The 16026-nt window shown below is 49.4% G+C and overlaps 1 protein-coding gene across 1 annotated transcript; it reads left to right on the forward strand.

Annotated features, from left to right (window-relative positions):
- Positions 1-8894: 8894 nt before the first annotated feature.
- Positions 8895-9611, forward strand: LOC147964781 (uncharacterized). The gene has a single exon (XM_087530157.1). It carries the CDS (start codon positions 8895-8897, stop codon positions 9609-9611), a length of 717 nt encoding a protein of 238 aa, XP_087386283.1.
- Positions 9612-16026: the final 6415 nt, after the last annotated feature.

Consider the following 16026-nt stretch of genomic DNA (forward strand, 5'->3'; position numbering starts at 1 on the left):
CGGTAGCGTTCCGGCGCCACCGGAAGAGAAGGGGAGAGGGGGGCCCCTTCGTCTTCTTCTTCCTTGACCTCCTCCCTAGATGGGAGAAGGGTTTCCCCTCTGGTCCTTGGCCTCCATGGCATGGGAGGGGCGAGAGCCCCTCCGAGATTGGATCTGTCTCTCTGTCTCTCTGTTTCTGCGTTCTCAGATTTTTCCCTTTCACCGTTTCTTATATTCCCGGAGATCCGTAACTCCGATTGGGCTGAAATTTTAACACGATCTCTATCCGGAAATTATCTTTCTTGCGGTGAAAGAAGGGCACAAACCGCCTTAGGGGTGGCCCACGAGGGTCAGGGGCGCGCCTAGGGGGCAGGGGCGCCCCCTGCCTCGTGGCCACCTCGGGCACCGTCTCGCGTGGATTTTTCTTCCCAAAAATCATATATATTCCAAAAAAAATCTCTGTCAATTTTTATCCCGTTTGGACTCCGTTTGATATGGATATTCTGTGAAACAAAAAACATGCAACAAACAGGAACTGGAACTGGGCACTGGATCAATATGTTAGTCCCAAAAATAGTATAAAAAGTTGCCAAAAGTATATGAAAGTTGTAGAATATTGGCATGGAACAATCAAAAATTATAGATACGACGGAGATGTATCAGCATCCCCAAGCTTAATTCCTGCTCCTCCTCGAGTAGGTAAATGATAAAAAAGATAATTTTTGATGTGGAATGCTACCTAGCATAATCTTGATCATATGTCTAATCATGGCATGAATATTAAGACACGAGTGATTCAAAGCAATAGTCTATCATTTGACATAAAAACAATAATACTTCAAGCCTACTAATAAAGCAATCATGTCTTTTCAAAATAACAAGGCCAAAGAAAGTTATCCCTACAAAATCATATAGTCTGGCTATGCTCCATCTTCACCACACAAAATACTCACATCATGCACAACCCCGATGACAAGCCGACCAATTGTTTCATACTTTTGACGTTCTCAAACCTTTTCAACTTTCACGCAATACATGAGCATGAGCCATGGACATAGCACTATAGGTGGAATAGAATGGTGGTTGTGGAGAAGACAAAAAGGAGAAGATAGTCTCACATCAACTAGGCGTATCAACGGGCTATGGAGATGCCCATCAATAGATATCAATGTGAGTGTGTAGGGATTGCCCTGCAACGGATGCACTAGAGCTATAAGTATATGAAAGCTCAAACTAAAACTAAGTGGGTGTGCATCCAACTTGCTTGCTCATGAAGACCTAGGGCATTTGAGGAAGCCCATCGTTGGAATATACAAGCCAAGTTCTATAATGAAAATTCCCACTAGTATATGAAAGTGATAACTCAAGAGACTCTCTATATGAAGAACATGGTGCTACTTTGAAGCACAAGTGTGGTAAAAGGATAGTAACATTGCCCCTTCTCTCTTTTTCTCTCATTTTTTTCTTTTTTGTAGGCTTCTTTGGCCACTTTTATTTTGATAACCTCACATGGGACAATGTTCTAATAATGATGATCATCACACTTTTATTTACTTACAACTCAATATTACAACTCAATATCTAGAACAAAGATATGACTCTATATGAATGCCTCCAGCGGTGTACCGGGATGTGCAATGATCTAGCGTAGCAATGACATCAAAAAACGGACAAGCCATGAAAACATCATGCTAGCTATCTTACGATCATGCAAAGCAATATGACAATGAATGCTCAAGTCATGTATATGATGATGATGATGAAATTTGCATGGCATTATATCTCGGAATGGCTATGGAAATGCCATGATAGGTAGGTATGGTGGCTGTTTTGAGGAAGATATAAGGTGGGTTTATGGTACCGGCGAAAGTTGCGCGGTACTAGAGAGGCTAGCAATGGTGGAAGGGTGAGAGTGCGTATAATCCATGGACTCAACATTAGTCATAAAGAACTCACATACTTATTGCAAAAATCTATTAGTCATCGAAACAAGGTACTACGCGCATGCTCCTAGGGGGATAGATTGGTAGGAAAAGACCATCGCTCGTCCCCGACCGCCACTCATAAGGAAGACAATCAATAAATACCTCATGCTCCAACTTCGTTACATAACGGTTCACCATACGTGCATGTTACGGGAATCACAAACCTCAACACAAGTATTTCTACAATTCACAACCACCCACTAGCATGACTCTAATATCACCATCTTTATATCGCAAAACTATTGCAAGGAATCAAACATATCATATTCAGTGATCTACAAGTTTTATGTAGGATTTTATGACTAACCATGTGAATGACCAGTTCCTGTCATCTCTCTAAATAGATATAAGTGAAGCAAGAGAGTTTAATTCTTTCTACAAAAGATATGCCCGTGCCCTAACAAATATAAGTGAAGCAAAAGAGCATTCTACAAATGGCGGTTTTCTATGTAAAGAGAAACAGGCAATCCAAACTTCAAATGATATAAGTGAAGCACATGAAGCATTCTATGAAGCCATACTCAAAAGATATAAGTGAAGTGCATAGAGCATTCTATAAATCAACCAAGGACCTATCTCATACCAGCATGGTGCATAAAAGAGAAAAATGAAAACTGAATGCAAAAGACGCTCCAAGATTGCACATATCGCATGAACGAAACAAATCCGAAAACATACCGATACTTATTGAAGAAAGAGGGGATGCCTTCTGGGGCATCCCCAAGCTTAGACACTCGAGTCTCCTTGAATATTTACTTGGGGTTCCTTGGGCATCCCCAAGCTTGAGATCTTTCCTCTCTTCCTTCTTCTCACATCGAGACCTTCTCGATCATCGAACACTTCATCCACACAAAACTTCAACAGAAAACTCGGTAAGATCCGTTAGTATAATAAAGCAAATCACTACTATAAGTACTGTTGCAAACCAATTCATATTTTGTTTTTGCATTGTGTCTACTGTAATATAACTTTTTCATGGCTTAATCCACTGATATAAATTGATAGTTTCATCAAAACAAGCAAACTATGCATCAAAAACAGAATCTGTCTAAAACAGAACAGTCTGTAATAATCTGAACATTCATCATACTTATGATACTTGAAAAATTCTACAAAAATTAGGAAAAATAAAAAAATTGTATAGGAATACAGTGCAAAAATAATCAGAACCATTTGATGTTCCAGCAAAAAATGTAAAATCGCGCACTACAGCCAAAGTTTCTGTTCTGCACCGTACAAACCATCAAGCAAATGTAAACATCCTAAAGGCAAACCTTGGCACATTATTTTTATAATACGATGGAATTGTACAAGGAGATAATTGTTTTTGTTGAAAAGTTTCTGTAATCAAGATTCACAAAGTTTCCATGAGCATGAACAAAGTTCAAGGCTAGCTCCCACTTCAACAATGCTTGTCTTTCTCACTTTCGCTTTCCTTTTTGAAAAAGTTTTGAGTTACCCTCTTTATTCTTGTTGTTTTTAAACTATATAAAAGGACTCAACAGGAATAAATGACTCTCTAAAACTTCCGGGTTGTCTCCCTGGCAGCGCTTTCTTTAAAGCCATTAAGCTAGGCATATAGTGCTCAAGTAATGGATCCACCTGGATCCCAAGGTATATCAAAGCCAATTTTAATTAACAATGATTTGTAATTTAGTGGTGAGTACAAGGTAACATATATCATGCAACAACGAAGTCTAACTCTCTTCCTATGCATCGGCATGTCATAGAAGAACAATTCATGCACACAAAGTAAAGGCCAATGCATAGTATAAACAGTTTCTTGCAATTTTATCATATTGGAAACATAGAGAGGTGGAGATATAGTTCCTCTCTCATAATAATTGCAAGTAGGAGCAGCAAGCACATGCATATTATATTCATCAAAATCATCATGTGCAACGGTAAAAGGCAACCCATCAATATATTCCTTAATAAGAGCAAACTTCTCTAATATAGTGTAGTTTGGAGAATTCAAAAAGATAATAGGACTATCATGTGTGGGTGCAATAGCAACAATTTCATGTTTAACATAAGGAACTATAGCAAGTTCATCTCCATAAGCATAATTCATATTGGCATCTTGGCCACAAGCATAGCAAGCATCATCAAAAAGGGATATTTCAAAAGAATCAACGGGATCATAACAATCATCATAGCAATCATCCTCCGGTAAGCACGAAGGGAAATTAAACAATGTATGAGTTGAAGAGTTACTCTCATTAGAAGGTGGGCACGGGTAGCTAATCCGCTCTTCCTCCTTTTGTTCTTCGCTCTCCTCCTCATCTTTTTCATCCAATGAGCTCACAGTTTCATCAATTTCTTCTTCCATAGACTCCTGCAAAATATTAGTCTCTTCTTGGACAGAGGAGTAGTCCTCAATGTATGGTTCAACATAGGCATTAGAAGCATAATTATCATAGCAATATTTAAGTATGGCAAAATTTTCAGATTTGTAAAGAGTAGCATCATACTTTTCAATCAAAGAAGCAATTTCGTAAGCACCCTTAAAAGCAACAAATTCTTAAATTTGTTGAACATCATAGTAACTATAAACACCCTTAGCATAAGAGGATACGATTCCATTATCAGTAAACAAACATTGATAGGGAAGGTGTTTCTTAGGGTCTTCGGAACAACAAGTATAATCATATATTTCACATAAATTCCAAACATAGCATTGCAAACTGACCCAGCAAAGTTTTCCCTTTTTCAGATATTCGGTGTCGCACATAATAAGCATGCTCATCTAAAGATTTGCCCTCAACTAAGCTAGTTGGGGTTTCAGCACGAGCACATAGGGATCGAAGATGATCCAAGTAATAAGCTTTAGCAGTCTGATAGATTTTGAGTGGTTCTTCAACCATTGGTTTAGTAGGTATAACTAATTTTTTGGTATTTTGCGTTTCCTACCCATAACTAAAGATAGAAAACAACTAAGAACAGCAAATAAAAATTACTTAGTGATAAAGCAAACAAGCACACACGAGAATATTCACCCCACGCTATTGCTCCCCGGCAACGGCGCCAGTAAAAGGTTTTGATAACCCACAAGTATAGGGGATCGCAACAGTTTTCGATAAGTAAGAGTGTCGAACCCAACGAGGAGCTAAAGGTAGAACAAATATTCCCTCAAGTTCTATCGACCACTGATACAACTCTACGCACGCTTGACGTTCGCTTTACATAGAACAAGTATGAAACTAGAAGTACTTTGTAGGTGTTGTTGGATAGGTTTGCAAGATAATAAAGAGTACATAAATAAAAAGTAGAGGCTGGTTAGATAAAGAAACAATAAAGTAAATATAGCGAGTGTGGAAGAGTGGTGGTAGGAGTTGCGAAATTGCCCCTAAGAAATTGACTACTTTACTAGACCGATAGCAAGTATTATGTGGGAGAGGCCACTGCTAGCATGTCATCCCTGACTTGGAATTCTATGCACTTATGATTGGAACTATTAGCAAGCATCCGCAACTACTAATGTTCATTAAGGTAAAACCCAACCATAGCATTAAGGTATATTGGTCCCCCTTCAATCCCGTATGCATCAATTTCTATGCTAGGTTGAAGCTTCTATCACTCTTGCCCTCCAATACATAGTCCTATCAACATACAACTAACCCTAGGGTGTGATCCATGCGCGCAAACATATGATGGGCACCAAAGGACAACAACATAACCACAAGCAAATTAAATCAATCATAGCAATTCATCAACCACCGATAGGACAACGAAAATCTACTCAGACATCATAGGATGGCAACACATCATTGGATAATAATATGAAGCATAAAGAACCATGTTCAAGTAGAGGGTACAGTGGGTTGCGGGAGAGTGGACCGCTGTAGATAGAGGGAGGAAGGTGATGGAGATGTTGGTGAAGATGGCGGAGGTGTTGGAGTAGATCGCGGTGATGATGATGATGGCCACGGCAGCGTTCCGGTGCCACCGGAAGAGAAGAGGAGAGGGGGGCCCTTCGTATTCTTCTTCCTTGACCTCCTCCCTGGATGGGAGAAGGGTTTCCCCTCTGGTCCTTGGCCTCCATGGCATGGGAGGGGCGAGAGCCCCTCCGAGATTGGATCTGTCTCTCTGTCTCTCTCTGTTTTTGCGTTCTCAGATTCTTCCCTTTCACCGTTTCTTATATTCCCTGAGATTCGTAACTCCGATTGGGATGAAATTTTAACACGATCTCTATCCGGAAATTAGATTTATTGTGGCGAAAGAAGGGCACCAACCGCCTTACGGGTGGCCCACGAGGGTCAGGGGCGCGCCCCTTGCCTCGTGGCCACCTCGGGCACCGTCTCGCGTGGATTTTTCTTCCCAAAAATCATATATATTCCAAAAAAATCTCCATCAATTTTTATCTCGTTTGGACTCCGTTTGATATGGATATTCTGCGAAACAAAAAACATGCAACAAATGGGAACTGGCACTGGGCACTGGATCAATATGTTAGTCCCAAAAATAGTATAAAAAGTTGCCAAAAGTATATGAAAGTTGTAGAATATTGGCATGGAACAATAAAAAATTATAGATACGACGGAGACGTATCACCTTCTCTTGGTGTGTACCATAGGTCCATCATGGGAGGTACGTAGGCATTCGAAGCTGCCGCGTCAGCATCATCGCCTGGTCGCCCCACGTCATTGGCCACCAGGCTCGGTGCCAGGTTTCGGCGGCCGTAGGGTGGCTTCTCGGCGCGGCCCCAGGAGGGACCGCCCGAGCTTGCCTTGCCCGGAGGTAGCATACCTTGGGTAGGATGAGCGGCACCGCGGGCCGGGTTGGTGCCGTTGGGTCCCCCAGGCGCTCCAAGCAGGGGCGCACGGGCGTGGCGACGGCCGGAATGCGCCCCCGGCATCGTTTGCGACGTAGGCAGGGTGCAGAAGGGTGTCGTGCCCCTGCAGGCGGCATCAAGCAGCTCGGCGACCCGCTCCAGCAGGGCATCGCGGCCGCCTTCCGCCAACCTGCATCGCAGTAGCTCTCGCACCACGATGAGCGCGGCTCGCATGTTCGCATGCTCCCGGCGAGTGTGTGGCGCCGTTGTCACGGCATAGCTCGAAAATCGTGTGGTGGCATGGGTACGATGTGGCGCGAGGGCGGGCGGCGGCGGCCCGCGCCACCCGCGACCGATGACATTGGGCGGCGTGCAGGCCACCAGGAGTGCGGAGTGGAGATCCTCTTGGGCGGACGGCACTGCTCGGGCAGGCTGAGCAGCCCAGTTCTCAACATGAGCCCTCGCGGCATCATCCATAAGAACGGCAGGGCGGTGGCGGATCGATTGGAAGAAGAGAGGCTCTGACGCACCCCTACCCGGCGCGCCAAATGTCGTATTTTGGGCTCCGCAGACCTTGATAGATTCGAACTCTGGGGTGCGTGTGAAGAACTCAACCTCCCCAGTCTACCTACTCGCCAATCTCACGGCCTAGCTCGATGAACAGGAAGGAAATGGGACACAACAGTTTACCTAGGTTCGGGCCACCTTGCGGTGTAAAACCTACTCCTGCTTTGTGGTGGATAGGCCACGAGATGGGCTAAGGATGAACTAGTACAGTGGAAGAACAACTTCAGGAGGATTGTTCTTATGTTGGTGTGAGCCGATGAGGGTTCAAATGGATCCGCCCTCCTATGGTGGTGGCTAAGCTATATTTATAGTGGCCTTAATCCTCTTCCTCCAAAATGGAGTTGGGAAGGGATCCCACAACGGCAAAATTCGAAGGGAGACAACTAGTACATCTTATCCTGACAAAAGTAGTCTTCGCCTGCAAAGCTTCTGGTCGTGACGCCGTGGTGGGCTCGGTGATGACCTCCGTCCTGCCGTCCTGGCGGTCTTGGTCTTGTTGCATGGGAATGTAAACCTTTGGGTGATTCCTCGGAACTCCACGCCTGTGCTTGCCTCCTTAGCACCAAAGAGGAAACTGTTGTTCTGCACCCATTGGCGCCCGTCTGGCCTTGGTCGTCATGGCTCACGTCATCTGAACCTCACGAGGTGAGGCTTGCATAGAGATCTCCGCTCCACGGGAGTCGGCCTAAGGTGGCTGCTCCTTCTGGAGGTCTTGGTGTCGTCCGTCTCGCGAGGGTCTTGAGTTGTTAGTGCTGAAGATGGGTCGTACTAGGCCATTGAGGGAGCCACGTCGTGGGCCGCAGGCAGGCAAGTCTGGATACCCTCGTTCCCAGAATGCCGACAACTATGCCTATGTCAACGAAGGAGGTGGACCGATACAGAGATTATACTGCCACCCATGTTGGTAAAAACCTTTTTGACCACCCGCTCCAACCGCATACACGCCACCTTAAACAGTGACTAGTACCCCGTTCGGTGTAGCGTAGACCACGTACGAAGCCAATGGTTGATAACTATTGAGTATATTGTGTACGTGTATATTGTGTATTGGGCCCACCTCTTGTTTCCTCTGTCTAGTCGAGGCTGTGAACCCCCTCCGTACTCATATATACGTGCCTGGCGCACCGATCAATGCATTGTGTGTTGCACAGCCTATTCTCGTATTCTACATGGTATCAGTTTCCGTCTTCCGATCCTCCACCTAGCCTTCCTCTCCTTGCCGCCGCCACTGCAACCCGATCCCGATCCCGTTGTAGCCTCCTGATGCCGATGTACCGCGCAGCCTCTCGATCCCTCCGCAACGCTGCCGCCGTTGGTCTCTGCTCCTTTGCTTCTTCTCGCGATAGGTGCTGCCGCCGCCTAACAACCATCGCCACGCACGCCCGCAGCCCCTTTTCTTTTTCTTTTTCCTGGCCAACGCAACACCCGCATGCCGTCGTTGACCGCTAGCCCGTCTCGCTACGCACGCCGCCGTTGATCGGTAGCCCGACTCGCTACGCACGCCGCCGCTGCCTTTTTCCTTTCCCGCACCGCAGCATCGCAACTCCACCCCGCGCCGCTCCCTCGGCGCACCTTCCCTAACCCTAGCCATGAGTTCCTTCTCCTCCACCATCTCCAACCCGTTTGTCGGTCCCGATGTCACTCTCGTCCACAACCTTAACATCCACGAGCGCGTCCTGGTGAAGCTTGATCAATCCACCATCTCCTACTCCGCTTGGAAGCGGTATTTTTCGTTGGTGTTCCGCAAGTACCTCCTCCATGGACACATCAACGGCACCATGGACTCGGCTCTCATGATCCATGACGAGGAGTGGACGATCCTTGACGCCACCACCATCCGCTGGTTCTATCTCACCATCTCCACCGACCTCTTCCACACTGTGGTGGATGATGACGACGATGCCTACGTCATCTGGACCAAGCTCAACGGCCTCTTCACCGTCAACAAGCTACAGCGCAAGGTCCTTCTCCACGGTGAGTTTTACGGGTGCCAGCAGCTTGACTCGTCTATCGACGATTTTTGCATGCGCCTGAAAAAGCTTGCCGATGAGCTCCGCGATCTCGGGGAGACGGTTGGCGACGAGCTCCTCATCAGCACCCTCACCGCCGGTCTCAATGAGGATTTTGGGAACGCCGCCTCCAACCTCACCCTCATTTCGAAGCTCACTTTCGCTAAGGTGGTGACGTACCTCAAGCTGGAGGAGCGCCGGATGAGGATGGCACGGACTCGGGCGACCCACACTGCCCTTGTCGCCGGCACCCGCGGGGGCCAAGCCCCGCCACCTCCGCGCCCGACGCCGCCCTAGCCGGTGGCGCCCACTTTCCCGCCCGGCTTCCCGCCCGGCCCGGTCGCTCCCTTCCCGCCGCCCCAGCCGGCGGCCATTGGGGGGGTCGTCGCGGCGGCCGCAAGCAGAGGGTCGCAGGCGCTCAGGGAGGAGCACCCCGCCCGCGGCAGCAGGCCTACCAGCCGGCCCCGTGGTACGTCGGCCAGAACCCATGGACCGGCGTTGTGCACACCTACTCCATGCCGGTTCCCCATGCCCCTGCCCCGGGTATTCTCGGCGCCCGACCACTATCGCACCAGGCATTTTACGCCAGCCGCAGCCCTATGCGGCGCCCTATGGGCCTCTCTCCTACAGCCAGCAGGCGTAGCCAGGCGGGATGCCGCCGCTGCCCCTGACGGCCCAGCCGCAGCCTCTTTCGCCGGCGCCGTGGGACCCGGCTCTTCTGGCGGCTCTTCACACCGCCCCTTCACCGTCCAGCTACATCGGCGGTGGCGACTGGTATATGGCAACTGGAGCTACCGTGCATATGGCCGCTTATCCCGGTAACCTCCACACCTCCTATCCCATCCACACTTCCGCTCGCATCATCGTCGGTGACGGCTCCTCTCTTTCTATCACTCACATAGGTCATGCATATTTTCCGTCTAATTCTACTCCAATATCCATGTCTAATGTCTTAGTTTCTCCTGAGCTTATTAAAAATCTTGTTCCTGCTCGTTCTCTTACACGTGAAAATCCTGTTACCGTTGAATTTGACGAATGTGGTTTTCTGTTAAGGACGCTCGCACCCGGATGGTACTCCACCGATGTGACAGCCTCGACGAGCTCTAGCCGGTTCACTCCGCCACCTCTACCACCTCCACCACCTCCGCCGCCCCTGTCGCTCTCGCCACCGGAGTGGATCTTTGGCACGCTTGCTTTGGTCATCCCAATCCCGCCACCCTTTGTCATATACTTCGAAGTTTTTCTTTCACGTGTAATAAGAGCGAGGATCACTCGTGTCATGCATGTCGCCTCGGCAAACATGCTCGTCTTCCGTTTAGGGCATCTTCTCATGTTGCATCGTACTCATTTGAGTTAATTCATAGTGATATTTGGACCTCTCCTATTGCAAGTAATACGGGCTATCTTTATTATCTTGTCATACTTGATGATTTCTCGCATTATGTGTGGACCTTCCCGTTGCATTGCAAGTCGGATGCTACATCCACTCTCGCCGCCTTCTACTCTTACGTTCTCACGCAGTTTGGTCGTCCCATTCTTGCGTTCCAGACAGATAACGGAAAGGAGTTCGACAATCTTGTTGTTCGTACTCTTCTCACCACACATGGCACGACTTTTCGTCTCTCTTGCCCGTATACTTGGCAGCAGAACGGTCGCGCTGAGCGTGTCCTTCGCACTCTTAACGACTGCGTTCGGACTGTCTTCTTTCACGCCAATGTGCCTCCGCGCTTTTGGCCTGATGCTCTCGCCACTGCATCACTTCTCATCACCATCCGTCATTGTCGCACTCGTAAGAACTTTGCACCTCATCACCTTCTCTTCGGTGCACCACCTTCTTATGATGAGCTTCGCATCTTCGGTTGTCTCTGCTACCCTAGCATCGTCGCCACTGCGCCTCATAAGCTTGCACCTCGCTCTGTCGCCTGCATCTTTCTCGGCTACCCAACTAACACTAAGGGCTATCACTGCTACGATCCCGTTTCCCATCGTGTTTTCACCTCCCGACACGTTTACTTTGATGAGAAGGTGTTTCCGTTTCAGCAGCAGGTACCCCTTGCCGCCCCTTCGCCGCCGGCCACCGGCAGCCCTTCAGCGACAACGTCAGGTGGACGGCCCCGCTTGGCTCTCGGACCGCCTTCGGGCTTTGGCGGTCCTCGCGCCGTGGGACGAGCTGCGCCTCGCACCCCCATGTCGACGCCCGACTCGTCGGTCTCCTCGGCCGACCCCGCCACCTCGGCTGCCGCCCCTCCGCCTGCCGCCCCCTCATTGGGCACCGTGAATGTCGCGGGATCTGGCGACGCCTCTCCGGCCTTCTCACCGGCCGTCACGCCGACCCCGTCACCGGCCGCCTCGCCGGCCCCGTCGTCGGACATTCCGACGTCGCCGGCCGTCTCGTCAGTTGTCACGCTGGCCGCTTCGCCAGCCGCCTCGCCGCCCGCCTCGTCGGACATTCCGACATTGCCGTCTTGCCCTGTCACACGGGCTCAAGTTGGTATTCATCGTCCGAGTTTGCGGTACTCGAGCAACGAGTACCTCCTCGCCGGATCCACCGCGGAGCCGTCCCCTCTTCCTGCGTCCGCTCGCGCTGCCCTTTGTGATCCTCACTGGCTTGCCGCGATGCAGGAAGAGTTCGACGCTCTCCAGCGGAACCACATGTGGACACTGGTTCCCCGGCCTGCTCGCGCCAATGTCAGCACCGGCAAGTGGGTCTTTTGCCACAAGACCCGCTCGGATGGTACACTTGAGCGCTACAAGGCTCGCTGGGTGGTTCATGGTTTTCGCCAGCGCGCTGGAGTTGACTTCACTGAGACGTTTGCCCCGGTTGTTAAACCGGGCACAATCCGCACCGTCCTCCAGCTTGCGGTGTCCCGAGGCTGGCCCGTTCATCAGATGGATGTCTCTAACGCCTTCCTCCACAGCCATCTTGAGGAGCAGGTGTATTGTGAGCACCCCACCGGTTTCGTCGACGCATCTCTTCCTGGCCAAGTGTGTTTGTTGTCCCGGTCTCTCTACGGGCTCAAGCAAACACCCCGCGCCTGGTACCAGCGGATCACCGGGTTTCTTCAGACACTGGGCTTCAGCGTCGATCACTCGGATGCCTCGTTGTTTGTTTATCGCCAGGGTGACATGACTGCATATTTACTCCTCTACGTCAACAACATTATCCTGACGGCCTCCTCCGCAACCCTTCTTTAGCAGATTACTCTCCGTCTGCGTGACGAGTTTGCCATCAAGGACTTGGGTGCTCTACATTACTTTCTTGGCATTGAGGTTGTTCGGCGACCGGATGGCTTCTTCTATCATCAGCAGAAGTATGCGCACGAGCTCCTTGAGCATGCTGGCATGCTCAACTGTCATCCTTTTGCCACTCCTGTTGACACGAAGGCCAAGGTTTCTGCTCTTGAGGGCTCGCCAGCGTCGGATGCTCCCTTCTACCGGTCTATTGTCGGTGCCCTTCAGTATCTGACTCTCACCCGACCGGATCTACAGTATGCTGTTCAGAGGTGTGCCTCCACATGCACGCCCCTCGTGACTCTCATTGGACTCTCGTGAAGCGGATCCTCCGGTACATCCGCGGCACGATAACCCTTGGGCTCACCCTCACGGCGTCCCCCTCTCTGGAGATGGTGGCCTACTCCGACGCGGACTGGGCTGGCTGCCCCGACACCCGTCGGTCCACCTCTGACTACTGCGTTTACCTCGGTCCTTCACTCATCTCGTGGTCGTCCAAGCGCCAGCCCACGGTTTCGCGCTCCAGCGCGGAGGCTGAGTATCGAGTTGTGGCTAACGCTGTTGCCGAGTGCACCTGGCTACGACTGTTACTTCAGGACCTGCATCACGATGTCTCCCAGACTACGGTTGTCTATTGTGATAACGTCTTTGCGGTGTACCTCTTCGCCAATCCCGTTCATCATCGTCGGACGAAGCACATTGAGCTGGACATTCACTTTGTGCGCGAGCAGGTGGCCCTTGGACGTATTCGGCTTCTCCATATTCCGACTGCACAACAGTTCGCCGATGTGATGACAAAGGGCCTACCGACTTCCACCTTCGAGGAGTTTCGTTCCAGTCTCTGCGTCACTGGCGCCGCTTCAACTGCGGAAGGGTGTTGAGTATATTGTGTATTTGGCCCACCTTTTGTTTCCTCTGTCTAGTCGAGGTTGTGGCCCTCTCTATACTCATATATACGTACATGTTGCACCGATCAATACATTGCGTGTTGCACAGCCTATTCTTATATTCTACAATAAACCTATATAGGAGAGGAGATTTTGCCAATGCGTACAACGGTGCTCGGCGAGATGCTCCAGTGGAGCAGTCTCTGCGATTGACAAACGCGTGGCAGGCAGGTCTGAACTCCTGGCCTCGAGCTGTCGCGCACAAGGTGAGCACCGACGGCGACGCGTCGATCTGCAATATATTCTCGCATCAAAATCACGAAATGCCTATGTCCATGTGCGACTCGCCTTGGAACGCACCGAGGCGATTTTTCCTTTTATTTTCAAAGCAAAGGCTGTGCTTTGCTTACTCGGCGGTCGTCGTTGCCGTATTGAATTCGTCACAAACGGAAAGGCGTGGCACGCCACAGCATACCCCACGCTTCTTCTCTTCTCAGCACTGTACCCACTGCACGGCGAGATGATGACAATGGGCGTTCAAAGATTTCACTAATTCATGGGAACTTGGATCGCTGTTTCCCGGTCTTGACGGCACGGGCCACCCGTGAACGTGAAGAGGCAATTGCGGCGGATCGGGAGGCGTAGCCGACGCTTGATGCAGAGCGCGCCACGTCGGCACAGATCTTGCCCCTGGACCACGGATCTTCTGGAAGCCGACAGCTCACAGGCGACGCCGGTTGCTGGCGTAAGCGCACGCTAAGCACTGTAGTGTGCTTATGACGTCGTTTTTCTTAGCTTTCAATCGATAAAGTTTGGCAATTGCCGCAATCGGAATACTAAAACTAGCACAAACTTGTGATATTTATTTTGAGACAAAGGAAGTACTCCTTCACAGACGACTTTGACAATTGTGAGAAGTCTACCAAACCACTACTAGAAATTGCACAAACTATCAACTATGAGGTTGATTATGGGGGCGTTTGGTTTGTGAGCAAGGTTGGCGTGGCTAAGGATATACCTAATCAGGTGGTTGGGGTATCCTCGTTCTTGTGTTTGGTTGTAAACCGATAGATGGTTAAGGATAGTCAATTTTATGTCTGGTAAAAAGGATGCGAGATGGATATCTTATCATTTGATTTTTTTAATCAACAAATTAAACAAAAAATATATATATCTTGGAATGGTCTACAACACCATACACAAATTGTTGGAATAATCCAAACATATCATAGTTATGATTAGTATAACGGGTGATCAACGTTGCCGGTGATTAGTTTAGGTAAATATACTCCGTATGTGAGTCTATGTCCTAGTTAGTTTGGAGTTGTAGTAGGACTTCGAGTCCGTTTGGTAGTAGATTTGGTTTAGTACGTGTGTTAGCTTAGGAAAGTTGAGTCCGTGTCAGGTTCTAGTACTAAGTCTTGTTCGAGTAGGTTTGCAACAGGGGTGTTACATGTGCGTGTATATAAGCACAGGCGCGGCCTTGAGATTGTAACACCGAGAAAAACAGAAAAAAGAGAAATAAAGAGGAGAAATAAGGGCACGACAAGGGCCCTTTGGCTATCAGCTTTTTGTGCGTGTGTGTTCGTGTTATTTGATGTGATCGATCCTGAGGGCGCCAACAATTGGTATCAGAGCAAGGTTCGAGAATTTGAAGCCACGCTTGCCCCGGGGTGGCGACCCTGCTAGCGCCTCGGGGCGGGCAATAGAGTCGCTGGTGTAGCAACGAGGAGGAGCGGACGATATAGTCGTTGGATAGTGCAACGGCGAGGAAGAGTGGGCAATAGTCGTTCGAGCAACGACGTGAAGGATCGGGCGGTTGTCATTCGGCGGAGCGGCGACAAGAAGGCAGCAAGGACGTTGTCGCAAGCAAGGCAGCGGTTGATTGTCAGTTGGCGAAACAACCTGGAGGAGGGCGACAGGGCTATCGTCGGCACGGCGTTGGTGATCGTTGATGGTTATGGAGGTGTTGAAGTTGCGACACCAAGGAAATCATCGAGATCTAGGTTGACGGGAGTGGTAGTGCCGAGGTACGGTGCTAGAAGATCTCGTCAAGATCGTCATTGGGGGGGAGCGAGGAAGAGGTGACAAAGTTGCGAGCTGTTGTCAAGGTGTGCGTATGAATTCTTGTAAGGTGCGTCCAAGAGTTCAGGTATGTGGATCTTCTGCTGCAGTTGATATGCGTCACTGCCGGAGGAGAATTGCGAGCGAGAGCGGGCGAAAAAAGGAATTCGTGCCTTGCGTTTTCGTTCATGATCATGGAGTTCCGACGAGTTCATATACGATGAAGATGAGTTGCACGTATATGGCGAGTTGGGTTGCCGCTGGACATGAGGTGTCGTTTGATAAGATGTGGCATCGGCGACCCTGAGAAGAAAAAAGATGTGGCGGGTGAAAAGATGTGTCTCCCCGTGCACAAGCAACCGATGAGAAGACGAAGATTAACGTGAAGATGGGCGCGCACCGGTTAAGTTGAGTTCTTATATGAGGCTATGTGTTTAGTGTGCATGTAGCATGCTAAGATGTGGCAGCGTGGCTGGTAGCCCGGGTAATCGTTGGTTAAAGTCTATGAGTCGGTATGCAAACGAAGTTGC

Source organism: Triticum urartu, chromosome 6A (assembly GCF_056163025.1).
Source record: "Triticum urartu cultivar PI428250 chromosome 6A, HENAU_Tu73, whole genome shotgun sequence".
Classification (NCBI taxonomy): domain Eukaryota; kingdom Viridiplantae; phylum Streptophyta; class Magnoliopsida; order Poales; family Poaceae; genus Triticum; species Triticum urartu.

Bases quoted from the DNA above. Each gene is read 5' to 3' on its own strand.
- LOC147964781 (XM_087530157.1), top strand. From the start codon at position 8,895: ATGAGTTCCTTCTCCTCCACCATCTCCAACCCGTTTGTCGGTCCCGAT.